Source organism: Natrix helvetica (assembly GCF_964273705.1).
Source record: "Natrix helvetica genome assembly, chromosome: 11".
In the NCBI taxonomy this organism is placed as follows: Eukaryota; Metazoa; Chordata; class Lepidosauria; order Squamata; family Natricidae; genus Natrix; species Natrix helvetica.
The window spans coordinates 21,605,832-21,633,410 of record NC_138562.1 but is presented as its reverse complement, the minus strand read 5'-3'; the positions used below and the strand labels follow the sequence as shown (position 1 = coordinate 21,633,410).

The window sequence follows — 27,579 nt, the reverse complement described above, 5'->3', positions numbered from 1 at the left end:
GAGGTGCAAATTGGGGGGGGGGGGGAGAGGCGCGGGGGGGGGTGCAGGGCTGGGGCCAAGGGAGGAGGAGGGGGGCAAGGCCCAGGAGTGGGGGAGGGGGGCGTGCAAAGCTGGGGCCGGTGGAGGGGAGGGTGGAGAAGCCTACGGAAAGCGCCTGTACAAAGCTGGGACCAAGGGAGCAAAGCTGGGGCCGGTGGAGGTTTGGGTGTGCAAAGCTAGGGAAAGTCTGTGCTAAAGCTGGGGAAGAAGTGCGAGGAGCATGGATGTGCAAGTCCGGGAAATGCAAAAGGGGTGAGTGTGCAAGGTGGGTGGAAGAAGTGTGAGTGTGCAAAGGTGGAGCCAATGGAGGTGTGTGTAGGTGTGCAAAGCCAGGGAATGTAAGAGGTGTGGGTGTGCAAGGCTGGGAAGAAGTGTGAGCCTGTGTGCAAAACGGGGGCCAAAGGATGGGCGTGTGGGTGTTGTGCAAAATGTGAGAATGGGCAAACGGGTGTGCCAAAGGAGTGTGGGAATGGACAAGTGTTCAGGTTGGAGCGTAATGCTTGTATTCCCATTCTTACTAGGCAGAGGTCTCTCTCATGAAGGACTCCATATCCCATGTGCCTTCCTATTTGGGTCATCCCCGTGCTTTTACGGTAGCTGTGGTCAGGCCAATGGCTTCATGGGATACTGGATCCCTTTGCAGCTTTGCATTTCAAATGTGGCCTTGTGGCCAGCTTCCAAATCCAGTGGATTTCAACTCCCATCGTCCCCAGCCAGGAATTAACGGCAACAGTGCAACGAATGCCCATCAGGGACGTTTCCCACCCTAAACTCAGCAAACTCACGGGACTGATTCCCTCTCCCCTATGCTTGTAACTTGCAGGAAAGAAATCAGGAAAAAAAATTAAATATTTGATTTTTATTTCATAATGAATTAAGCCAGTCATGTTTTTCTTTTTAGAAAAAAAGAGCATTTTCACCAAGTTATACTTTCCCCCCAAACAACATTAATTTCTCTACGGATCAGGATCCTATGCCTTGGTGCTGGCAAAACAAATGGGTGAGATTCAGGTAGTTAAAAAGACAAAGGCATTTAAAACTACCACTTTAGTTTAACTTCCTTCCTCCCAGAATGGACAGCTGTAGTGTTTTACTTTGAAAAAATAAACAAAAACAAATGTATCTCAATTTATTTGCCCCAGTCCAAAGGAAACAGGTATTTCTTGTGGATTTACCACCACAAAGCACAAAGTTTCAGGGTAGGAAGGGAAAAAAATAAGATGTCTTATAACCTGCAAGCCAACAAATGACGATTATGTTGGAGTCTGGGTAGCTTTTCAGTTTTCTCCTCTAGCATTTAAAATAGAACAATGAGTTATCTGAGTTTCTTGTAATAACGAGTTACGTATTTCATTTCTCCAATTCCCTTCCCTTTAGCAAAGTACCCACTGATAGGTACAATAAAACGTAGAGACCAAAAGCATCAGCAAAGAATGAAATTTTAGAGGACAAACATGAAAAACAGAAAATTCGTGCGCTAGCTAGCTTGAAAGTACTAAGTATTTTAGTCTATCCCTGAAGACATAGTGCAAATTTCTTAGTATACAATTTTATTCTATTAATGTGCTCCATTTTTATTCTTATACTGAAAATATACTATTCCTAAAATATTCCAATGTCCTATGTTCTACAACTTAGAAATTTATAATTATTTTGGAGTTTGACTTTATCCATTAGACTTGTAATATTTACACTTTACAGAAAAGACTTCCATATCCCCAATTTACACATTGATCCTATAATCTCCGCCTTATATTTTGCAGACCAAAACTTACACATAAAGTAATTTACACACGGTAACCCGCCCCCTTCCAAATACTTTTAAAATAAATCATGTTAGCTACAAACAGTCCTTGCAAATCCTATGCTTACTTGTTCTGAAATGACCAAAACAGCTTTAAAAGTTTATATCCTAAGCAAAATATGTACTAAAAATCAATTGTGCTGATTTTACAAGTGCTCGTTAAGTTACGTTTTAAAAAGATTCCTGGAAAGGAACAAAATCATAAAATTGGACAAAAGACCAACACAATGACCAAAAAGGGGGAAAAAAGCACCCCACCCTGCAAATTTTAAATGTAGGCAATCGGACAACTTAGTGCACTCCAGATATCCCACACAGTCTTGTTGCTACTAGCGGTGTTATATGGGGCTAATAGCAATTGAAGTGCAAAGCATCGGGAGGAAAGATTCCAAGTTGTTTTACTCCTGGGATTTAAAGTTTCTTCAGTGCACAATCGTCCTGAAAATAGCTTTAATGTATTTCAGGGAAGGCTAACCCATTACAGAACATCAGTCACGCAGATATGGCCGCACGCACACACAAACACACACCTGCCTTCATTTCAAAAAAAGTTAAGTGTTAAATCTGCTCTGTAGATAAGGCCATGGCTTAACAGGCACACATTTTCAGGACAGTTTTCCCGTTCTTGGGAGCTTGCGGTTGTGGATGCCGTCACCTTAGGTGTTAAAAATGGCGGTCCATCGGATAGACATGGTGTCGTAAATGGTTCCTTGAGGCCAGACCTGTCTCAGCAGCAGCCGGTCTGGCTTTAAACTCCCCCAAGGGCCGCACGAAGGATGAGTTCAGGAGGACCAAGGAAATCGGGCTAGGCCCCAAAACGGTGATTAGTACTGAAACGACTATATATTTGGATGCTCCAAAGGTAAACAGCAACAAAACAACGCTTTAGGGTGGCGGGAGAGCACATTCCCAGGCGAAGAGGTTTCCGAAGGCACATAAAACCCACTTTTTAAAAGCTTCCCCCAAGTTCGGATCCTCTCTGCAGGGACGAGCATTTCCCGAAGAAGCTTCTGATAAGGCATCGCAAGTTTTCCTTCTCTTTGTCCCACCGCAGGTCGGAAAAAAAGCACCGCTTTTGTGACGAGAGGCTTCGGAGAGAATAGCCGAAGCTTCTCTTTTCTCCTTCAAAAGTGAGTTTGCACATGCGACATCATCTGGGAGGAGGAGGAGGAGGAGGAAGAGGAGGAGGAATTGGACAGTTTGGGATTGCTTGTGATTTGCAATTCTTCCAGCCGCTTCATGTAATCGTCCCGCAGGGCCAGGAGCTCCAGGTAACGTTGTTCCACTGGGTGGGGCTGCTAAAGGAAGAGGAAGAGGTCTTCAAAGGCAAGAGTTCGGCCATATACAAGCCTCCCCCCCCCCCAAACAAAACTGGAGTCATACGAGATGGAAGAGTGAACTGTGTACGGATTAGACTCCATGGATTGTATTTTTTAAAATAGAAGACTTCGTTAGACCTCTTGGCTTTCCTGTCCTTTATGGAATTTATCCAGGATGCATTTTCTCCTCCCGCCCTGGAGGAGACGCATAAAGGGGGCAAAGAATCCACCTGGCCTAAAAGGCTTAATGCTCCTACCTGGTAGTTCAAACATTGTGGGCCACCCGTAATATTTGTATGGCCTTCGCCTAAAGCAAGTATCGCCCTCTGTTTTCTCCAGTAACAGAAATAGAAATGAGTAGAGTAGAATAGAGAAAATAGGAGAGAAAATAGACTAGAACAGAATAGAGAAAACAGAATATAATAGAGAATATGGAAGAAAGAATAGCATAGAATAACTTGATGACTGTCACTTTGAATGTCCACTGGTCGGCATACATTAAAATGAAATTTTATGGCGTACAGCTCTCAAAAGGGCCACCCCCTCCAATATACCCTACACAACCATGACAGAATAAACAAATAAAAGCCAATTTCTTGGCTTTTCCGCATCCCTTTCAAACTCCTTTTTGCGTCCCGCAAAACATCTTCACAGCCATCATTCACGCCAAGAGGAGAGGCCGGCCTTCCTTCCCGATGCCAGCTTGTGGGCAGCGGCCTCTCAAGGCCTGTTGCAGGAAAGCAACAGCCGACTCTTTGTTCCGGCGGCTTCTTCTCAAGAGCTGCCCTTGTCGAGCCGAGTGGCTGTTTTCTCCTTCGGCACTCAGCTTGGCTGCCAGATTTCGAGGAGAACGAGAAACGCCACTCAGGGGCCGTCTTTCTTCCCCACTTTCAAAAAGGCATCTGAGCCACAAAAATGGAGGAAGAGCAACCTTAAGGGAACCTCTGGAGTTTGACAGCCAAGTAAGGAACTTTGCTTTTGCTACACAAGTGGTCCTTACGATGGGGTGCTCAGCAATCGTTCGGAAATAATATGAACCTTGGAAAAAAGCTGCTTATGACCCTGATCCCACGGGAGAAGGCCCCCTCGTAGTCACATGACTGTGATGTAAATTTTTGCTGGAAATGGGCATTTTTCAAAAAAAAATCTCAAGTGTTTGAGTAACGACCAATGTTTGCTTAATGCCCCAATTGGTTTTTTTTCCAAGAGGCAACTGGACTTTCTGATTTTTCTCTGAAGATGTTTCGCTTCTCACCCAAGAAGCTTCTTCAGCTATGAGAAAAGCTGAAGAAGCTTCTGAGAGAAGCTGAAGAAGCTTCTTGGAAGAGAAGCGAAACCTCTTCAGAGAAAAACCAAGAAAGCCACGTTGCCTCTTGAAATAAAAAGCACCTTTGGCACAACCATGACCTGGATGACGGAGGATCTCCATAGATATTAATGCACCCATGTTCACTAAACTCCCTAATCTTCACTAATGCTCCCTAAAGGTCATAAATCGGAAACGGCCACAAGGATGGGGTGTATGTTTTTTGGCAGCCATAGTGGAATGGAGAGATGGATGATGTGACTTGACATATGACAGTTTTGTTAGTGTATGTTAGATTTTAAAAAAATATTATAGATCCATACTATGTTCCTTTTTGACCTGTGCTAGTGCAGTGGTTAATATAGTACTGCAAGCTATTCTGTTGACTGCCTGCAATTTGACAATTTGTATCTCACCAGGCTCAAGGTTGGCTCAGCCTTACGTCCTTCCGAGGTGGTTAAAATGAGGACCCAGATTGTTTGGGGGCCAGAGGCTGACTCTGTATACCGCTTAGGGAAGGCTGTAAAGCACTGTGAAGCGGTACATAAGTCTAAGTGCTATATTGCTATTAAAGTAAGCCAAGATGATTTACCTGCTGCCTAATCCGTGGATTCCATCGGATATAGTAATTTACCCAGAGCTCCAAGTGGCGCATGCTGGCGACTGGGTAAAGGGCCCGGTTCAGTTCTTTCGTATAAAAGGGGTTGGTATATTTTGACTTGGCGCCATTGATCAAGGACCAGAGGGACAAGGATTTCTCGCTCAGTTTCTGCAAGCAAAGAGACAAACACAAGAATCGGACTTGGCAAAAACTGCAGCCGTCTGATGGACCCAGCCTGCACGCCTGGCTCATTTAATGCTTGTCTTCCATAAGTAGAAATATATACAGGCAGTCCTCAAGTTACGATCACAATTGAGCCCCCCCCCCCCCCCCCCAAAATGTACGTGTCAGAGTGTGCCCAGTGTGGCTACTATTTTGAGACAACCCAGGAGCAAAATATAGTTCACAGAGGTTTTGTCTTTCAAACAGTGGTTTATCTACAAGGCATACACACACACACACACACGTACGTACTAGGCAAATACAGGCAACCAATCCATCTTCAACTGTAACATGGAAGCACACGCGCAGAGAGAAGCCGCCCTCGTAGGGCCTCTCTTATATAGACAGCCTCTTAAAGTGATAACCCTGCTGACTCCTTCTCATGTCATCCTATCATCATTGCCTTAAGCACCTTAACCTTTCTAAGGGAAAAATCTATTCGGTGAGCATTTGCCCCAGTTTACAACTTTTCTTGCCAGGGTTGTTCAGGAAATTGCTGCAGTTGTTAAATTAGAAACATGGTCATTAAGTGAATCAACCCTTCCTTCCTTCCTTCCTTCTGTTAGAATGCAGTATTGCAGACCAGTTTTGCCAACTGCCATGAGTTCAATCCTCACCAGGCTCAAGGTTGACTCAGCCTTCCATCCTTCTGAGGTAGGTAAAATGAAGACCCAAATTGGGGGCAAAATGCTGGCACTGTAAAGCGCTTAGAGAGGGCTGTAAAAGCACCGTGAAGCGGTACATAAGTCTAAGAGCTATTGCTATCAATACATTAACTCACCTCTTTCTCTCTGATGGAGTCACAACTGTACAAAAATGTACCAAAACGACAACTGTACAAATGATCCAGAATAGTGACCAAAAACTGTTCGTTAAATTCAAAAGCAGTGGGAAACTAGTAAAAAAAACAAAACAGGCAAAGTTTAGGACAAGATACAAACTGCAATCAGTCCTCAAGTTATGACCACAATCGAGCCTGAGATTTCTGTTGCTAAGCGAAACATTGGCTAAGTGAGGGTTGCCCCATTTTATGATTTTTCTCGCCACTATTGTTAAATGTAGCTGTTAAGTTAGTCACACGGTTATATAATAACACAATTCCCACTGGTCAAAGTAATGTTAAGAAATACTTTTGGGAATATTAGAAATTAAAACTTTGATCAAAATCGGAGTCGTTGGTGACTGGCTGGCACTGACAATTACATTTGCAGGGTCCCACCACGTCTTGCTGTGTGGCGTTGCATCCCCATACAGTGCTTGGATCCCAGGTCAGCAGACGCCCAACGAAATGATAGCAAAACCATTCTCTATGGAGATCCTCTGTCATCCTCTGTCATCTCCACCTCTTGGGCATTTTTAATTGTTAATTTTAATTTTTAAACATTAACTATCATTGGGGTTTTTAATTGTTTTAAAGTATTGTAATTTATTTATTTATTGTTCCACCTCCTCCATATTGTATTGTTGTGACCGTTGCTAGTGTACGTCGCCCAGAGTCCCAGAGGGCGACTAAGAAGTCAAATAAATAAATAAATAAATAAATAAATCCAGGTCACGGTTCTCCCAAAGGGGCTTTTTCAAGAGGCAACTGGACTGTCTTGGTTTTTCTTGGAAGACGTTTCGCTTCTCGTCCAAGGAGCTTCTTCAGCTCTGACCGGATGGTGGGGAAGGGAAGGATTGATACTCCTGGCAGACAGCTGGTCACTTCCATCCTTTTCAGAGGGTCCTTGAGGCCTCTTGGAGGTTTTATCTGTGTCCTCAGGGTCACCTGAGTGGTGCAAATGGGTGCGAAGCCTTCGTGGAACTGTTGAAAGGATCTGTGTTGTAGAATGGAGGTAGATGATGTCGTATCCCTCCCCCTCTGTTGAGGGGGGGTTGTTCGATTTGGACACAGATGGCATCTTTGACCCAGACAAACCTCCAAGTGGCCTCAACAACCCTCTGAAAGGATGCAAATGACCAGCTCTCTGCAAGGAATATAAATCCTTCCATCCCCTACTATCCTGTCAGAGCTGAAGAAGCTTCTTGGACGAGAAGCGAAACGCCTTCAAAGAAAAACCATAAAGTCCAGTTGCCTCTCAAAAAAAGCACCTTTGGGATATAGCAAAGCCCCTTAAATCTTGAACCCTCTTTAAGCAACGCAGCTTACTTGCTTGGACATTTGCCAGACGCAGTCGATGAACTGGAGGAAGATGGGGGACCGATCTGCATCTGCGTGGTTTTTGTCTCCGTGACCGATTCTCTGGAGCGGAAAAAAGAAAAGAAAAAAATGAGAACAGCGGTCATCAAACGAGTGAGCTTTGCTTCAGAAGGAGCACAAGAATGAAGTAAAGAAGAAGTAATTCCTTACGCAGAATGAAGTGAAGAAGGAGAAGAAAAAACCCCAGCTTCATTAGACTGAGGTTTTTTCCCCCCAATATAAAAATTCAATTCTAACTAAAGTGGTTTAAAAAGTTATTTATGATGCATGTTACTTTTGGAAGTTTGTAGTATATGGTAAGAGTCTTAAGCAGCAACAGCACATGTACATCTTTTCAGGCAACATGACAACCAGAGGGAAAAAGGGTCACAAGATTTTATAAAACAAGGATCTGCAACCTTGGCAATTTTGCGACTTGTGCACTTCAACTCCCAGAATTCCTCACCCATCATGAGGGGCTGAAGTCCACAAGTCGTAAAGTTGCCATGGGAGGAGACCCTGCTATAAAAATGTCTCTTTTTGGAAACAAAAACGCCTAGGGAGATTCTCGGTCACCCGGGTCATCGGTTGTCCCAAAGGTGCTTTTTTCAAAAGGCAACTGGGCTTCGTTTTTCCAAAACAAAGTCCAGATGCTTTTTTGGGGTGGGGGGGTGGGGGATAACTTTTGGAAAACAAAAACTGCAAACACAGGAGCATCAGACTTGGTCTGCATCTGTACCCCGCTTTTTAGGTCTCAAATCAAGTTGGCATTTAACACATTAACAGTTGGAAGGGACCTTGTAGGTCATCTAGTCTAACCCCCACGCACCATTTCTGATGTAATGGCCATCTAGTCTCTTCTTGAAAGCTTCCAGTGATGAAGCTCCCACCACTTCCGAAGGCAACTTCTGTTCCATGGGTTGATTGCTCTCAATAACTGCATTATCTTCAAACAGCTTTTATTAAATTTATTAATGTTTATTGAATAACTACATTATCAGGCAATTGGCAAGCAGCAGTTTGAGACAAGAGGCTGACTCACAATGAAGCCCACTCTGCTAACAGCCTTGTGGTGCATTGGGATTTAAGCAAAACTGATTTAACCAGGACTCATTTTGCTTCTCACCGATGCGAACTTATGTCCGAAGCTTATCCACTCCTTTTCCACCAAGACCTCGAAGCCCACGACAGTTCGGTAGTAGCTGTCCAACATCAACATGGCCAGAGAGGTGAGCTGAGCGGTGCGGTCCCAACCATCGCTGCAATGCACCAAGACCGAACTCTTTCCGGAAGACACTTTGTCAGCGACTTGGATGGCTCCAGTTAAAACCAGCTGGCAAGGAAGCAGAAAACAAAACTTGAGGTAAGACTGTTGTTCTGACCTAGGCTTCCTGAGAAAGTATAAATCACCATCTTAGTCCCCAAAACCTCCTTTTATTTATTTGGCTGTGAATTTTGGTCATTCACAGTCCGCAAGGCTTCGCAAACAGTCCGTGAAGGTTCCGACAGATGCCTGCTCGAGTTGCCACAGTCTTTCAGGGGAATGTTGATAAACACCCACCTTTTCTCCCTGGGAATGCTGCCAGAGACCGCATTGCCAAATGCAGAGCAAGGCCAAAGTCAAACAGAACTTTTCCAAGCTTGAACCGACAGAGATGAACTAATTGCTTCCTGCAAAAGTTCTTTTGCTCCTCTTTTATGTCTTATGGGAGGAGCCAATCATCTCCAAGCCTTACTCCCAAGTCGACACCCTGTTTTCTTAATTGTTCTTGCCTTCTGGCAGCTCTGCGCATGTGCACACTGGGAACAGGCTCCCGCTGTTCTTCTGCCTCGCTGATGTCAGACTCCGGAGGCAGCACATAACTACCAGATGGCCTTGGTCCCCTCCCTGCCTCCAACACAGAGCCTTTGTCGGAGCCTTCCTCAGACTCCAGGGCTGGCCCATGTGCCTCCCTTACCTCCAACTCTGCTGCCAGCTCTGGTGGCCACTGGTGGGCCACAACCACTGTCCCCCCCCCCCTCTTCTCTTTTAATTGAAGAGCTGGGACCCCCGTCCAGATGGTGTCAGGCTGTGATGGTCAGCCCAGCCACCCTCCACTCTGTACCTTGATATGTTCCAGCCAGTGTGTGGACTCCAAGCTTGACAGCCAATGAGATTCTTCCACATGGGGGTAGACAATGTCTTTCAGCTTTTTCAACGATTCCCGCATGACGTGAATGTTATGGATATCCAGGAAAAGCAGTTCGGCATCCGGATACGCGTCTTCACTTTCGTATCCACCGCCGGTGGCCTTGGGACCAAAGAGGAAAGGAGTGTTTAATTTCCTTCGCACGACCACCACCGTCATCACATACTCATGTTTCCCCCAAAATAAGACTTGTATTAATTTTTGCTCCGAAAGACTCATTAGATGTCAACTCTGAAGGTGTTTTCATACAGGGAGTCCTTGCCTTACAACCATTCGTTTAGTGACCGAAGTTGCAGCAGCACCGAAAAAAAGGGGGGCTTGTGACTGGTCCTTGCACTTATGACTGTGGCCGCATCGCCACTAATCCTGCCATCAAAATGTGGGTGCTTGTCAACCGGTGTGTATTTATGACAATTACGGCATCTTGGGGTTACACGGTTGCTATTTGTGAGCTTCCCAGCTGGCTTTGCTTAATGACAGGCATGATCCACTTAACAACAGCTGAGATTTACTTAATAACTAGGACAAAAAAAGATCATAAAAATGGATGCATTTCATTTAATAATCACCTTGTTTAGCAACAGAAATTCTGGTCCCAACTGTGAGGACTATTTGTAGCCACCCATTTCAGGGACTCTACGACACTTAAAAGGCATCTAAACACCCCATTCAAAAATTCCCCAAAGAGGAAGTTATTGCAAAGCCATTTCCTTCCACCTGACAAAAAAAGACTTTCAAACAGAGCAATGTGTGTGCGGCAAAACATGATCCTTTCTCCAGCGAGTATGGATTTAATCCCAGCCTCAGGGTCCCTGAATCCCACTAGGGAGCCAGGCTCCCCTAATCAAATATATTTGTAAGTTTAAATGTCAATATGGTTATTTTTCTTTGCCAAATAGACTTAACGCATTAAATAAATGACATGAAGAAAAACATAAAGAGTTTTCTTAACCCTCATCGCCTATCTAGCTGCTAAAACTGTTCCATGGGGCTGGAGAACACAAAACAGGAAATACACATCTGTATGAAATTCCAAAAACCACTAAGCGGTTATTTTCCAAGTAAAGTTATTTTATAACTTTGGGCCAGTCCCCCTCTCTTAGCCCATCCACCTCACGGGCTTGTTGTTGTGGGGAAATAAAGAGGAGGAGGAAAGCATGTTAGGTATGTTTGCCTTACTTACAAATAAAGAAACAAAATTAGGTGAGAGTGAAAGCTTCTGTCTCTCCACAGAATGCAGAACATGCTGTCAGGCCTGGAAGCCAATCCTCTTTTGCACTGGGCCTTCAGGCCTGCCACATTTTCTACTGTGGGAAACTGGGAGGGGGGATTATATGGCGTATGGGAGAGAGATACAGTCAAAATAACATTCCTTTCTCAGAGAGTCAAGGACATCCTGCCCTGCATCTGGAGGGGTGTGGCTGGGAGGCATCTCCAGTTGGGGCGGTGCCTGATTGGGCCATGGGATGGACACGTGGGTGCTGGGCAGGGGCTTTCACTTGGGTGGGGAAAACCTGGAGGCTTTCCCAGATGGGCCAATAGGACTTTGAGGAAGCTCGAGCCCCGGAGTCTTCGTTCGTTGGGGGTCTTACTTGGAGCCCCGACACACGTGGCACAGAAGCCGTTATACGCAGCCTCTCTGGAGTAAAGTGAGAGAGTTAATTTTAGCTGTGGAAGCGACTGAGTAATCCTCGGGTGTGGCCCGAGAAACAACAAAGCAAAGGGAATGAGAAGGAGGGAAGGAATGCAGCCACTGGACTTTTCATAAACAACTGGAAAAAAAATAATCTGTCGTGTCCCCCCCCCCCCCGCCCCGTTTGCATTTTAGCTTACAAGCATTGAGCTTTGAGTGTTAAGGTGACTTTTGAAAGAAAGAAAAAGAGAAGAAAGAAAGCTCTTGCAAAGAGGTTGTTTTCTAGGCCGAGTCTTGGCTACATTAAACAATGTACATGGAGCACATGTGCACACCCGAATAGACGTTTTAAGTCACATTTTCTCCTATTCCTTGCGAATGGGCAGAAACAAGTTGGCTTCAAAAGTCTACCTCTTTAAAGAATGAATATGATTACTGCTTTTCTCCTCCGTGAAGCTGCAAAAACAGTTTTTTTTTAAAATAAAGCCAGCATTTAGCAATGGGGAGGGGTGGCTAATTAATCGGGGTGTTTTTTTTTCCGGTGACCTTATTGAAAGTTTAGTCACTTGGAATTTACTGTGAGTGTAAACAAGGTGGAGCCATTTCAGCTCCAGGGGAAGAAAATAATAAGCCTCCTAGCGTATCCTTTGACGACGGCACCTTAAATCCCGTTAGCAGGAAGTCGCATTCTTCCCACAGACCAGCGGATTGTGTGGCTGTGCCGACACGATAGCAACTTGGTTAACCGCGAACGCTCGACTGTCTATCAAAGGTCCAGAGAGCATTTCGAAGTCTCAGCCATTCCTTTAGTTAGTGCTTTCCAAATCTGGGAATCTCTGGATGGATTTAAAAGACAATTTTTCAGAACGCTGAACCAGCAGAGTCTTTGCAATCTCCGGAGGAGGAGTAAAACCTCACTTAAGCGACATCCCTGGAAAAGGGGCCTCACTCTGAGCAAGCGGATGAAGAGGGAGGCTGGGTACCTTGTTAGCCACAGCGTTGACGTTGGGCCTGGCGTCGAAGATGGTCAGTTTGGACAGCTGGCCGTTGGTTTCCCGTATGACTTCCAGGTACCTTTCGTCGTCTTTGTTCCTTTTGCCCCCCATGCCCACGAGGGGTTGGCTGGAGCGCGTGATGACCGCGTGGGTCTCCGGGTGGATCCAGGATAACACCTGGGGGGGCCATGAGAAGATATTCCATCAGAGCTCCAAGGCTTTTTAAAAAAATATTTATATATTTCTCTTTCACATAAAAAACGTAAAGGTTCCCCTCGCACTTATGTGCTAGTCGTTCCCGACTCTAGACGATTTCTCTGAAGTGGTGTAGGGTTTCCTGCCTGAGCAGGGGGTTGGACTAGAAGACCTCCAAGGTCCCTTCCAACTCTGTTCTATTTCTATTCTAAATAAAAAATATAAATAAAAAAACCCACACCATATATTTTGGGTTGAATTGTGGTCGTTAAGTCCAGACTAATTTTTTTAGAGCCAAAGTCACTTACCGGGATTCGGCACCGGGATCGGAAAGCAGAGACCTTCTTGAGATCTTCGTCTGTGGCGTGATAGGGCACCACCAGGAGGGACGGATATGTGTCGCAGAGGGCGTAGTGCTCGTTGAGGAAGGTTACCCTCCACTGGAGGTTGGGCAAACCCTTTTGAGAGAAGTGAGACGGTCTTTGCCTGAACGAGATGGCAATTAAGCAGAGGAGCCATTTGGGCGTTATTATGGCCACCAATCTATCCACTGAGTATCTCTACGGTTGGGGAGCCAGAGAAACACATGGAAGGCTTGAGACAAAAGTGCCAGTGAGGTTTTTTCCTCGCTCTTTTTATTAATGCCATTATGAGCCTACTTGGCAACACAAGAACGTTTTGCTTATTAGAAGGACTGGAGTGTTTGACATTCCTTCTTGGGGGGGGGGGTGTTGCATTCTTCTACAGGGAAAAATATTTTTTTTAAGACTTGCCCAAAAGAAAACTAAAAATAGCAATGGGAAATAACTAAGGGGAAGCACCTACTGTCAGGGTTCCAAGTAACACTCCCAACGAAAGGAGACTCTGAGGCTTGAGATTCCTCAAAGTTCCATTTTACTTAAGGTAAAGGTTCCCCTCGCACATCTGTGCTAGTTGTTCCTGACTCTAGGGGGCGGTGCTCGTCATCTCCGTTTCAAAGCCGAAGAGCCAGCGCTGTCTGAAGACGTCTCCGTGATCGTGTGGCCGGCATGACTCACGGAACGCTGTTCCCTTCCCACCAAAGGTGGTCCCTATTTTTTTTTTTACATGCTTTCAAACTGCTAGGTTGGCAGAAGCTGGGACAAGGAACTGGAGCTCACTCTGTTAAACAGCACTAGGGACTCGAACTGCTAAACTGCCGAATGTCTGATTGACAAGCTCAGTGTCTTAGCCACTGAGCCACCGCGTCCCTTTTATTAGAAGGGACCATTTTATTAGCGATGTCATATTGGCACATCCTTGACTCTACTACATGTGTAGGAAGTCAGATGTTCTGAATAGAAGAGAGCTGCCGAATTTACTGTAATTTGCATAAGTTTTAAGAAGGTACTATCATTTCTCCTCTCTTTGGACTCCTCTTCGTTGATCAATCGATAAGCCCACTTGTGTTTCAGTGAAGGTGTGCGTTTCCAGTTTAAAGGAACTCAAAATTTCTCCTACGTCGGCCTACAACTCCCAGGTTCCCTCTCCATCCATTATGCTGGCAGGAATTATAGTTCAGCAACATCTGGCAGACCAATATCCTCCTTTTGTGATTTAATATTTATTACACATTTAAGAATAAATGACATTGAAGAAGCTTCCGTGCTTAGACAGTAAAGCTAATTGCACAAGACAAGATGACCTTATAGGTCTCCAGACAAACTTATGTTCTTAAATTTCTCCTTCCTACCAAATGGGATGAATTAAATGAGTGACATCCATCCCTTTATAAGTTAAGAATTGCTTGGCAATTTAATGAACAAATAATCCAGCATATCCGCTGATCTGAATTCTTGGTTTTTCTTCAAACCTAAATCAAATTCTTTATTCACTAAAACACAATAAAAGATTTTTTAAAAAGTACAATGTAATACAGAACATCAGTATTTTATTTTATAAAAATCCGTTCCGGGGGATGTACCTTCCTGGTCATTTATCCCTCTAATTTCACTAGCCTAGTGCTCTGACAGGGGCTTCTTCCCAAGAGCCTGAAGGAAACTCCTGGTCCCAACAAAAAACCCTTTTATTAATTGACTGAATTCTGCCCATTCACAGCCAGCAAAGTCTTTCAAGGGAGGATTTACAGTCACAGACCTTCGCTGGCTTGGAGAGCTGCCAGGCTGATATCTATAAAACTTGGCCAGGAGTCTCGGAGAGTCATGAACCAATGAAGCGAACTCCTGCAAACTCCACTCCCCTTTCATTCCTCTTTTATTTCCTCTAGGAGGGGCCATTCATGAGTCGACCCCTGTTCTTTAGCTGTTCCCTTCATCTGGCAACTCTGCGCATGCGCACACTGGGAATAGGCTCCATCTGTTCTTCTGCCTCACTGATGTCTGACTCCGAAGGCAGCTGATAACTGTCAGATGGCCATGGCCCCATCTCTGCCTCTGACGCAGAGCCCTCATCAGAGCCATCCCCAGACTCCAGGACTGGCCCAGGTTCCTCCCCAACCTCCGAATCTGTTGCCAGCTCGGCTGGCCACTGGTGGGCCACAACACCTAGCTCATGTCTTAAAAACAAAAATTAGTGTGCTTCCTATTTTCTGTTCATCCAGTTCAATTTGGCCACAGAACAGAAAGAAAACTATATACAGCAAACTTGAAAAACAAGGGTGGAGGAATGCTAAGGAGAAGAGAAAAAACGAACTTACTTGTCTTCTGTATTCAACCATAGGATTATAAACCAGCCAGCCGCTTTCCGCAAACTTCTCTTCGTTCAGAAAAGCAAAGAAAGGCTGAGAGGATAACAAGAAAAATCAGGAAGTGGAACCGCCAAAAGAAGAAAAGAGATTCAAAGTACCAAACTCTTTGCCTGGCTGGCGAAGAAGATGCTTGGCTTATGTTCCTCATTACCCAAAAGGGTTAAAATTTTCTAACTCAAAACTCTTTTATTTTATTCAAGAGAAACATAAAAGTCAAAAAGAGTTTATCTCTCTCATTAAAGGAGAGAACCTTGGAGGCTGAAGAATGTGCTCTGACCGAGGCTTTCCGAGAGCCTGAAGCAGACTCCTGGTCCTGACAAAACCTCCTTTTATTAATTTACAGAGAATTCTGCTCATTCACATCCAGCAAAGTATTTCGAGGGAGGATTTACGGTCACAGACCTTCTCTGGCTTGGAGAGCTGCCAGGCTGATATCTGCAGAACTTGGCAAGGAGCCTCTGTGAGTCACGAACCAATGAAGCAAACTAATTGTCTCCTGCAAACTCCACTCCCCTTTCACCCCTCTTTCATTTCCTCTGGGAGGGGCCATTCACTGTCCACCTATGGCCCTACTCCCAAGTCGACCCCTGTTCTTTAGCTGTTCCTTTTGCCTATGCAAAGGGAACAGCTGCACATGTGCACACTGGGAACAGGCTCCAGCTGTTCTTCTGCCCCACTGATCTCCGACTCCGAAGGCAGCTGATAACTGTCAGACAGCCTTGGCCTCCTCTCTGCCTCCGACACAGAGCCCTCATCAGAGCCTTCCCAAGATCCAGGACTGGCCCAGGTTCCTCCCCAACCTACTCACTGTCTGAATCTGCTGCCAGCTCTACTGGTCGCTGGTGGGCCACAACAGAACGCCCCAAAACATTGACAGAAGCCAAAATGTAAAACCCATCACATCCTTTATGAAGAGAAGTCACCCCCTCCCCCCTGAGTAATAGGCCTGTACTCAACCATTAACTTTGAACTAGTAGGCACCCTGATGAATCCGGGGAAAAATACCATATTCCCGTTATCTGTCAAAAGTATCTTTGCCATTTCTAAATGTTTTTAGTTGTCCACACAGCAGGGAGCAAAGTTAAAGTGTGAAACAACCGGTTCCCAAATTTGCTTTTTATATGCTATAGGCAAAAAAAGAAACCCACAGCAACTGCCAAACAAACTCAGAAGAGCTTACCAAGTTATGCGACTGTGGGAAAGCGTATTTTGTCAGGAGCTCAAATATATCTCTTCTGCTGTGACCTTCTTGTTTCAAAGCAAAGCGTAAATTCCTCATATCCTACGATTTAAAGCAAACCACGCATTAAAAAACAACACCACAAATGCCAAGGATTAATGCTAGGTAACTTGTTCCAGTAGTTTTCCAAACGGAAAGGTTTTATGTCAGAGATGGGCAACGTAGCCCTTTTTCCATTTGATCTACTCGTCTAACTTCAGACTTTGGTCCTACCATTTAATTCTCTTTTTAAAAGTGTTGTGGTGGCCTAGAGGTGGAGTTCTTGCCTCACAATCAGGAGCTGTGAGTTCGATCCTAGGTAGAGGCAGATATTTCTCTCTCTGGGCCAATGTGAATGTTTTTCTGAATAAAATTCCACATTGGCAACCGGAAGGGCCTCAGTCTTACCTTACAAGTAATGTCTAATCCGTACGAATTCTCTCCTCGGCTTGAAGCGCCCCCCATTTTCTCAATCCTTGTAATAACCCCCAGAGGCACATCTAACACCACTGTCGGATCCTGAGCAGACAAAAAAAGGGCAAAGTTCACATTAACCCAATGGATTCCTAACAGATTGCACTTCTGTACCTGAGTTTGTCATTAAACACTCTCTTAACTTGAAAGCTAACAAAGGTTATCAATTTAATGGGATGCACGCTGTTGGATTAAAAAAAACAAAACAAAAAACAGCCGTAATGGGCCAATGAGGCAAGAAGCATAAGTATAAAATAACCATCAACACAAATCATTTAATAAACATCTACTAAATTGCTAACTGCTGCAAGGATAAAAATCCCAGGATATTTCAAGAGACCTGACCTTTAAAAAATTTAAATGCTGCCCTGTATCTCGGCCCAGCACTCTTGTCATCAAAGGAGAATATAAGGGAAACGGAGGTAGTTCTTGACTAAGGACTAATTGGTGACTGTTTGAAGTTACAACCGACCTTCCCAGGGCTACTTACAACCCCGATTCAAAATTCTGACAACTGACAATCTGGCAGTCACACGATATCATGTAGGGTGCTTGACAACAATGTATGTTCAGCTCTGGGAGTTGAAGTCCACAAGTCTTAAAGTTGCAAGTTTGGGGACCCCTTATGGATGTGATTTACGATTTTTGCTAGAAATTGGCACTTCCTGGCTTCTGGGGGGAAAAAAAAAGCCTTGGTGAATTGGTTCGTGTAACGACTGCAATGCTTACTTAATGACCGAAGCGTTTCCTTTACGATCACTGCAAAAAGCACCTTAAAATTGGGCAGGGTCGCATTATGACCTGCTTAATGATCGGAACGACTGACCGGTGTGTTCAATTACGGTTGTAAGTCGAGGAGTTTCTGTACAGCTTTCAGAATGCAAGAAAGAAAGAAAAAAGGGGGTGAATGAGGATCCCTTCTTTCTTCTGCACAGCCACGCGTGGCTCAGCGCTTGGGAGATAGCATCAGGCTAAAAGACTGGCCTCCAGAGCCCTTACTCTCTTCTCCTGGAATCTCCAGGCCCTTGTGGGCAAGTCGAAACGCAAAGCCTGAAGCCCAAAAGCATCTGCTGCATGTCTTCAGAGAGCCTCGTTTTCCATTCGGTCACTAGGCTGAGCTAACTTCCTTCCAGGGAAGAAAACAAGACATCAACTCGTACTCCGCTCAGATCACTGGAGGGGGACAGAATAACAAAACAACGGAGTTGGAAGGGACCTCGGAGGTCTTCTAGTCCAACGCTCTGCTTAAGCAGGAGACTCTATGCAATTTCAGACAATTGGCTGTCCAACCTTAAAAACCTCCAGTGTTGGAGCACACTCAATTTCAAGTGGCAAGTTGTTCCACTGGTTAATTGTTCTAACTATCAGGAAATTTCTCCGTAGTTCTAGGTTGCTTCTCTCCTTGATTAGTTTCCATCTGTTGCTTCTTGTGCTTCCTTCAGGTGCTTTGGAGAATAGTTTGACCCTCCTCCTTTCTGTGGCAGCCCCTCAAATATTGGAAGACTGCTATCATGTCTCCCCTAGTCCTTCTTTTCATTCAACCAGGCATACCTAGTTCCTGCAACCGTTCTTCATATGTTTTAGCCTTCAGCCTCCTAATCCTCTTTGTTGCTCTTCTCTGAACTCTTTCCAGAGTCTCAATATCATTTTTTTAATATCGTGGCAACCAAAACTGGAGGCCAGGTTCCAAGTGTGGTCTTAGCAAGGCATTCTAGAGGGGTATTAACACTTCACGTGTTCTTGAATTCTGTCCTTCTGTTAAGGCAGCCTAGGACTCCGTTGTGGAGAGACCTGTAACAATTCAGAATCTGACAACAGCAGGTGCCAACTATCTCAACCAACTGCAAACGCCACTCAGCTGAGGTCAACCCAGCAGAGTTTTCCCCTTTTTGGACTTTAGGCCTGCCACACTTTCTATTATTCAACTATGCATTTTCTACTGTGGGAAAATGGGAGGGGGGGGGCTTATACGGAGTTGGATGCTATGTAGCCATAACAACATCCTTCCTAGAAAGCCAAGGTCATCCTTTGTCTCTGCACCTCTGCACCTGACCGGAACTGGATGGGTGGAACTGCCAGCGTGGTAGTGGGAGATTGGACCGTGGGATGGACTTGTGGGGGTGGGGGGCAAGATCTTGAACTTTCAACTGGATGGGGAAAACCGGGGAGATTTCAGATTCGGGTTTTCCCAGAGGTGCCAACATGGCTCTCTTCATCAATTGGGACTTTGAGGAATCCCTTGCTTCGGACTCTGATTTACTTTTGGATGCTATTTGGGATCCTGACACAGAGAAGTTATCAAAGCCGTTGACTCCAAATACCACAGACCGTAGAGCTTGCTTACCGATTCCCCGCTTCTCAAGTAGATCCTGTAGTTTGTGATGTAGACCCTCCCTTTCACAGGGCCATTGAAAGGACACATGTAAATGACCTCCTTGTCTGTGGAAGACAGAGAAGCTCCGTATTTAAAAGGTAATGAAGACCACAACTCAAGATAAAGGAAGAAACTGAGGCAGACATTAATGGGGAACCCGGAAGTGAGAGGAACCATTATGAATGGAGGATGTTGTGTTGTGCAATGGTGTTCAGCTCAATCTTTTTACAGTTGGAAAGGCAGGCAGGCAAACAATCTTAGAACAGTAACACCGAATTTCTCATCATTATTCAAGTACGGTAGAACATTCCGAATTTACTGTCAAATTCTAAAACTTTAACAATCTCTAGAGAGTATTTGAATGAGCTGGAAGAGACCCTGGAGGTCTTCTAGTCTAGCCCCTTGCTCCACAGCGCAGGAGAACCTGTGCTGTTTATTAGCAGACAATGGATGGAAATGCTCAAATGCTGTTGTGGCGGTTAAAACGAAAGTAAAAATTGCAAAATTATCTCTGAATTGTATGGAGAAGACATACATTTAGTTCTTTCTGTATCCCTGCTCAAATGAACGGGATTTTGTGTGAGTCTGGGTGAGCCAGTTTTGAAATGGATCGCTTTTAACCCAGATTGACTCTGCAGATGCTCCATGAACACAACAAAGGCAGAACAATCTCACGGAATTTTTATTTCTGAGATAGACCCGAATGCTGTAATATTCAAGACAGCACACAGCTTCATTCTTTCTGAACAAGGGACGGGTTTGGGAGCAACTGATTTACAAGTAGCCCTGGTAGACTTACAACCAGAATTTCCGTTGCTAATCAAGGCAGCTGTTAAGTAAGTCGAGCACATTCTCATGACCTTATTGTTGGGGTTGTTAAGCAAAATGGCCCAGTCGTTAAGCAATGCACAAGGTTGCTAAGTGACTCCTGCTACCCTGTTGATGGGCCTTCTCAGAAGCTGGCTGGAAGGTCATGAATAACCACCATATGATCTTATGACACTTTAAGTCAGGGGTGGGCCAGATCTGACCTGCTTGAAGTGTTATAAACTCGTTGATTGACAAGCACTTAAGTTCTGATCACCTGACTGGAGATGCTGGGATGGTTGTAAGAACAAGGACTGGTCAGTTCATTGCTGTGATAAGAACAGACGTTCAATAAATGGTTGTAAGTTGAGAACTACCTGTAGGCACTATGGAACCTGTGTTTACCTGTAACTCTCGTTTCCCCTGGCAGACGAGGAATTTCTTCGTTGTGTTCCCAGTTGGTTCCATCTTTCACGGGCTAAGAGGGAGAAATGAGAAGGTCAGCCTTTTGTCCTGTGGGCAAGATCCTGTAGGTGTAAACCAAACACAGCATTTCATGATTAAATATCTGACTTAAAAGAAGCCCGGGGAAGACACTCACTTTTTTAATGGAGGCGTTCTCCAAGGAGTTTGAGTTGCATCGAGGCGTTGAGGAAGAGGAGGCCATGCTGGAGAATGGCGGGGAAGAACTGCTGAGAGAGAGAGAGAGAGAGAGAGGTCAGAGAAGACAACAGATCAAATATTATGGACGCAGAGCAGCAAGGAGGAGACATTGGTTTTTGTTGGACTTCACACACCAGCAATTTTATATAGGGATTTCTTTTTGCAATATTTTCTAGGCAGGGGGAGGGCTCACCAAAAAAAAAGTGCCACTTTATCTCCTAAATATATTACACATCTTATTGCTGCTAAAAGTTACTGGGAAAACTAAATTTTTAGTTCCAATAATGATGTTACCCAGGCCAGCAAGTTGCTATTAGGAGAAAGAGGGTTAAAAATACAGACATTTTACACTCGTGAAAGGATACCAGAAAGAAATCTGTTGTCAGAACCAAATTATTTCCGCAAAGTAAAATAGAACTGGAAGGGACCTTGGAGGTCTTCTAGTCCAGCCCCCTGCTCAACCAGAACTTATACTATCTCAGATCTTCTTAAAAACCTCCAGGGACGGAGCCCCCACCACTTCTGGAGGCAACTTCTGTTCCACTGGTTTTATTAAGTGCTCCCTGCAAAAAAAAAAAAAAAAAAAGGAGGTGGGGAGAAGTAGAAACTACAGGACTGAATTGGGATGCTGAGCTGCCCAATGCGATGCCATTTATGGCTGATGGCTTGAGCGAAGGGTCATTTATCTCCCTGCCTACAAAGCCACAGTGGTCAGTAGAGAAGTCTCCGCATTGTATTTGTTGCCCTACAGCAGCTGAGCATCAGAACATGCCCGGGGTAGAGAAAAACCCTCTGAGTGTTAACATGTCGTGGGGGACACAGTGATGATCCCAAATGGATGCAGAAGGAATTGTGGAGTCTGACAAGCTCTGCGTATAAGGGAGTTGCAAGCATTGCAAATAATAAGGCAGTGCATTAATTCAGGGAAAGAAAGAAAAAACCCTTTTATTAATTGACTAGGAATTCTGCTCATTCACATCCAACAAAGTCTTTAGAAGGAGGATTTACAGTCACAGACCTTCTCTGGCTTGGAGAGCTGCCAGGCCGAGATCTCCTTGGCAAGGAGTCTCGGAGAGTCACGAATCAATGAAGCGAACTAATGGTCTCCTGCAAGCTCCACTCCCCTTTCGCTCCTCTTTTATTCCCTCTGGGAGGGGTCATTCATCATCCACTTGGATAGCTGGCATACGGCTCTGGCCCCCTCTCTGCCTCCGACGCAGAGCCCTCCTCAGAGCCTTCCCCAGACTCCAGGACTGGCCCAGGTTCCTCCCCAACCTCCTCACTCTCTGAATCTGCTGCCAGCTCTGCTGGCGGGCCATAACATAAGGTTATTAATTTAAATGCAATGATTCACTTAACCACTAAATCAAGGTCATAAAATGGGGCAAAACTCACTTAACAACAGAAATGTTGGGCTCCATTGTAAACTCAAAGGCTACCTTATATCCCTATTTTTAGACGCAAAGCAAAGTCCTCTTCTAAGAGGTTTCTGGCTCCAAGGAAACAAATGCTGGGTTCGAAAATTTGTCTATAATTGCAGCCTATATTAAGCGTATGTGGACTGAGATCAGCAATGACTCCAAGTTAATTATAGTAAGGAAGCTAAACGGCTGCAGGCCGCCTTGTCTGGAAGTGACGAAGATACTACAACCATGTCAAATTAAATAAATGGAGTCGCAAAATGCTGTTGTTACTCGATGCTTTTCCAAGAGAAATTTTGCAGAAGCTCCTTACTTCAGTGGCTAAAAAGCAAGGCTCAAGCCCACAGGCTTCCTTTCCGGGCATTTGAGCATTTGTGCTGCAAGAGAAATGGCATTGATTAAAGATTGTCCAATAAAAAGGGGAAGGAAAACCTTTACACATCCAGAAAATGTTCTCTTTCGAAGAGAAACTAAGAAGTGTGCGTCTGTGGGTGTGGGTGTAGTTTTCACTGAGATCCACTGTTTAAAACAAAACAGGATTTTTCTACCCAAGGCAGTCCTAAAAAAACCAGCGCTCAAAACCATTCCAGCAGAAGCTGAAAGTAAATAACAAATTAGCAAATCCCTTTTCTGATTTTGAGAATTGCAGCCCCAAACTGCCAATAGATAAAACAAGCAAGTGAGCCTTTTTGGACTCCTCAAAATAGCATTTTAGCAACTCCGAGGGAGGGCTTGTCCCTTCCTACGGTCTCCACCAGTTGTTTAAAACACATCTATGTTTTTCACCATCCCATGTTTTTTTTTTGAGGATATCAAGTTACCTCCCCCAAGAAACAAAACATTGTGGAGTAAAAACATAAGAAACTGAAGCTAGACAACAGCCTGCGTAACAGTAATTATGTCTTAGTAAACTTATTCTGAAAAAGTCTAAGAAATAACTCGCTTTGGCTTGGCTTGCAGTTGTGCGGATAGTGTCACTGTAACAACTACTTGGAAAGATGGACCTGCATGAGCGCGCACACACACACACACATATAACCTAGATCTGGGTATCTCCTTGGTTTCCGAGAGAATATAAATGCTACAGGAATATAATAGGATGTATTATTTCTAGATTAATTAATAGGATGGATTAATTCTAGAATCAATTCTAGATTAATTCTACATTGATTTCATTATAAATACACAAGAAAGCAAACAAACCAAGAATGTTGTGCATCATTTTAACACCACGGCATCTGTAAGAACAGGCGTTCCCTCCTTCCACACAGCTTCATTTCCAGTGTGCTGAATCACACAGGAACACAATCTCACAGTGCTGCTCTCCATCGTTTCCCCAAGGGAGCCCAAATGTGCAAAATGATCCAACACACCCACACTGTGGGTCAAGGCCATTCAGGTTTTCCAGTCATCTTCCCCCTCCTTTGGGGAGGTGGGGAGAAGGGGAAAGTCGCAGAAATTCCCAAGCCATGGAAAAACATACCTATTTAGGCACAGAGATGGAAAAGATAGCAATAATTTCTAACCAGGAAGAAATAGAATTCTTTTTAAAAATTCAAAAAAGAAAAGAGAATAAAGAGAAAGATTTTTTTAAAAGGAGGGGGGAACTGAGGATGGGTGTTCTAGAGATTCAACAGCAAGGGACAAGTGCTGTAGCAACGGAAATATTTCGATTAAATAAACATGACAAAAGAAGTTGTCAGATACCAGAGGAGAAGCAGGACAGATTCACCAAAAAGTCAATAAGAGTTGAAATTCTAAAAAGGGCGAGAGATGGATGGATAGGCATAGAATACTTTTTAGAATGATGGTTATTTTAATAAGTGTTAGGAAAAAGAATTAGAAAGTGGAAATTCGGGAAATAGTATTATGTATACTGAAATATAATAACATATAATTACTATGTATACACAAATGTTAGTTGAAAAAGTATGATGATGTATATTTAAATGATAATATCACTATCAGAATTGTATGCAAAAAATATTAACCCAGAGAATACACTGTTCACTAAGCACTTATGGAGGTTAAAGAAAAAATTCATATGCAAGCGCAAGTGCGCGCACGCACACACACACACACACACACACATACGGTGGCTCAGTGGCTAAGACTGAGCTTGTGGATCAGAAAGGTTGGCGGTTCGGCGGTTCGAATCCCTAGCGCCGAGTAACAGAGTGAGCTCCCGTTACTTGTCCCAGCTTCTGCCAACCTAGCAGTTCAAAAGCACGTAAAAAATGCAAGTAGAAAAATTGGGACCACCTTTGGTGGGAAAGTAACAGCGTTCCGTGCCCCTTCGGCATTGATTCATGCCGGCCACATGACCAAGGAGACGTCTTCGGACAGAAGGAGTGAGGAGGAAGAAACAAAGGCATATGGATGCAATCAATACCCTCTCCAAGACTAATGAAAATAGACAAGAAAAACGACCTGTAAAATTCAAAATTTTATTATCACAGGGAGGCAAGCCCCCAAACCCAACCAAACCAGAGAGCAGAGAAGAAAGTCTACATATGGGGTGGATCCCAACGAGAGTCGATAGGAGGAGATCCAGTCATGTCAAAGAAACATCGCCTGGATCCAGCCCAATGGTTACAAAGTTCACGGCGGCTATTTACCAATCAGATCGCAACAACTTGCCTCTAGAGGTTGTGGGGGCTCCAACCCTGGAGGATTTTGAGAAGAGATTGGACAACCATTTGTCTAAAATGGTATAGGGTCTCCTGCCTGGGCAGAGGGGTGGACTGGAAGACCTCCAAGGTCCCTTCCAACTCTGTTATTCTGCTCAACTGAGCACCTTTACTCGATTGGAGAAAAAGGAACAAGTGAAGCAACTCTTGTGTGCTGTGAGTTAGAGAAATGAGGATTAAGGTTACCCACAAGGAGAGAAATGAGAGCCAAGGAGGGCTGTAAGAATGAAGCACAGCCTGCTGGGGGAGGCACAGGTGCACGAGGGAGGGCTGGTCCCGGGTGAGGCAGCCCAGCCTTTACTGGACTAGGAGGGGGGGGGGGAATCTGCAAAGCATGACATGGCTTTCTGGTATGGGACTCTCCCATGGGATTAGCTGTGTTTATGTTTCCATGGTTTTCCCAAGTTTTATTTTTAGTTGTTCTGCTTGCTTGTACCCTGCCCAGACTGACACTTGGAAGAGAGGCGGCTGTATAGATGGGACAGATAGATAATAGATAGATAAATAAGGTAGATAAGGAAGGGCTCGGAGGAAGGACAGGTAGACGAGAGATAGGAGATAGATAGATAGAGATGGATGGATGGATGATAGCTGATAGCTACAGATAGATATTATAGAGATTTATTAGATAGAGATGGATGGTAGGTGAAAGGTAGATATTATAGATATATTATATAAATAGATATAGATATTATATAGATAAATAAATGATAGCTTTTCCAACACAGGTGCAAAATCAATGTGCCCCCCCCATAAGGTCCCTTCCAACTCTGCCCATCTGTTATCATAGAGGCACGTGGGTTGTGTGGGTGTATGCATGTAGACGTGTCTGTGTGTGTCTAACGTGTATATATAGACACATTATACATTGTGAAATAAAGCAAAAGAGCCCCCTCCCCCCCGAGAGGCTGCCTTTCCCCTTGCGGGGAGACTCTGCCGCGGCCTCCTAGCGAGGACTCCAACCCCCCACCTCAAAATCCCCCCCACCCCACCCGGCGTCCCCCCTCCACTCCGGGGCGCCCCCTCACCCAGCTGCTCCGCCGGCGGCCGCCTCAGCTTCGCCGAAAGCCCCCCCCTTTCCCCGCCGACGCGGGCCGATGTCACGTGACGGCGGCCTGGACCGGAAGCTGCCGCCGCCGCCGCCGCCCAGCCGGCGAACGAGCAAAAGCCGTGCGCGCGCGCGGGGCACGCCGGGAGATGAAGTCCTTCTCCTCCTGCTCGGGGAGCCCTCGCGCGGGGAACGCCGGGAACTGTAGTTTCCCTTGGCCGTGACTTCGCTTGGGAGAAGGATGCGATGCTCTCCCGCGGGATCGGCGGCGGGAGGTGACCTCCTCGGCCCCCGGACCCGGTGGGTTTCTCTGCAGAGGGTGCATTGCATCTAAGGAGACCCCGTTCAGTCATCGCTGTCCTGCAGAAGCCCGCCCCCCAACACACGCTCCCCTATGCACACATGCGATGGGATTCTGCATTGCAAGCAACTAAAGCTGGCTGGTTTTAAATCACATCTTGCAATGCAGAATGAGCAAGAGTCAGATTAAGAGAGTTGGAAGGGACCTTGGAGGTTATCTAGTCCAACCCTCCCCCCCACATGCAAATGACCAGCTGTCTGCAAGGAGTATAAATCCTTCCACTCCCCACCATCCAGTCAGAGCTGAAGAAGCTTCTGGGATGAGAAGAAAAACGTCTTCAAAAGAAAAAACAAGAAATTCCAGTTGCCTCCTGAAAAAGCACCTTTGGGACAACTGTGACCTGGATGATTGAGAATCTCTACAGACTCATAATCTGGATGATTTGAAAATCTCAGTGGATACGAATGAGAAGCAACTTTTGTGGTTAAGCTTGGTGGTTCTGCCACAAATCGATGCACCTTTGCAACTCTGGATGGGTTGCATTAAGAAAGGTTTCTAAGCCAGATGTGGGTGCCTGTTAAATATTCAGATTGACAGCAAAATGCCAATTGCCTAGAATGAAGAGGCAATCTGCAGGAGTGAGATTTAGGAGTGGAGCTCATGTCATCAACCATGATAATCCCAGCACTTTAAAAAAAAACAGCATTTAAAAAATAAATAAATCACTTTATGACCTTGTTCCAGCCAAGGATTCATAATGCGGCTGTTTGCTTTGGGCTTACTTATTAAGTTATAATTAAAGTGAGAGGTGCATTGCTGGAAGTGTGACTCTGGCTGGTATATGCAAATCAGGTCCTTAGTTAAAGAATGTCTGAGCATATAACATCATTGGGTGAATGGCCACGATCTATAGGTAATTATCCATGCCTGCATCTCTTTAATTTTATTTGCCCTTGCTTCCCTCTTTACCTGCTTTCTCTTGCGGGTGGCTCTTGAAATAAAACTGACTGCATCCAATCAAACGCTCATGATGATTTGTGTTGCAATTATGTTGGTCTTTAGGATGCCAAAGCAGGCCTTATGCTGGAAGAGCTATGGACATTTTGTGAAGCTGATTAGCAGCTCTAATAGTGCTTCTTAAACATATGCCCAATGTGGTAGAATGGTTTTAAAATCTTCCATAGCAGATTGGATCTTCTTCTTCAGAGAATAGATGGTCAGCATTTGTTCAAGTTGAGTTTCATCTCTCTCTCTCTCTCTCTCTCTCTCTCTCTCTCTCTCTCTCTCTCTCTCTCTCTCTCTCTCTCTCTCTCTCTCTCTCTCATCTATCTATCATCTATCTATCTATCTATCTATCTATCTATCTATCTATCAT

General features: G+C 44.8%; 1 protein-coding gene across 3 annotated transcripts; it reads right to left on the bottom strand.

Moving 5' to 3' along the window:
• Positions 1-883: 883 nt before the first annotated feature.
• On the bottom strand, positions 884-25,993 carry MTM1 (myotubularin 1). Of its 3 annotated transcripts, none has more exons than XM_081963812.1 (15): positions 25,884-25,993; positions 20,683-20,773; positions 20,487-20,559; positions 19,245-19,339; positions 16,835-16,945; positions 16,388-16,489; positions 15,157-15,240; positions 12,791-12,940; positions 12,276-12,464; positions 9,576-9,761; positions 8,597-8,803; positions 7,441-7,533; positions 6,073-6,186; positions 5,061-5,237; positions 884-3,141 (listed from the first exon to the last, which is right to left on the bottom strand). In XM_081963812.1, the coding sequence occupies exons 2-15, from the start codon at positions 20,746-20,748 to the stop codon at positions 2,968-2,970; spliced, it is 1,821 nt and encodes a 606-aa protein (XP_081819938.1). In that variant the 5' UTR covers positions 20,749-20,773; positions 25,884-25,993; the 3' UTR covers positions 884-2,967. The 3 variants fall into 3 exon arrangements, with proteins under 3 accessions (XP_081819938.1, XP_081819937.1, XP_081819939.1); XM_081963811.1 differs by having other exon boundaries at positions 20,683-20,770; positions 25,884-25,989; XM_081963813.1 differs by having other exon boundaries at positions 884-3,138; positions 20,683-20,770; positions 25,884-25,989.
• Between the last annotated feature and the right edge of the window lie 1,586 nt (positions 25,994-27,579).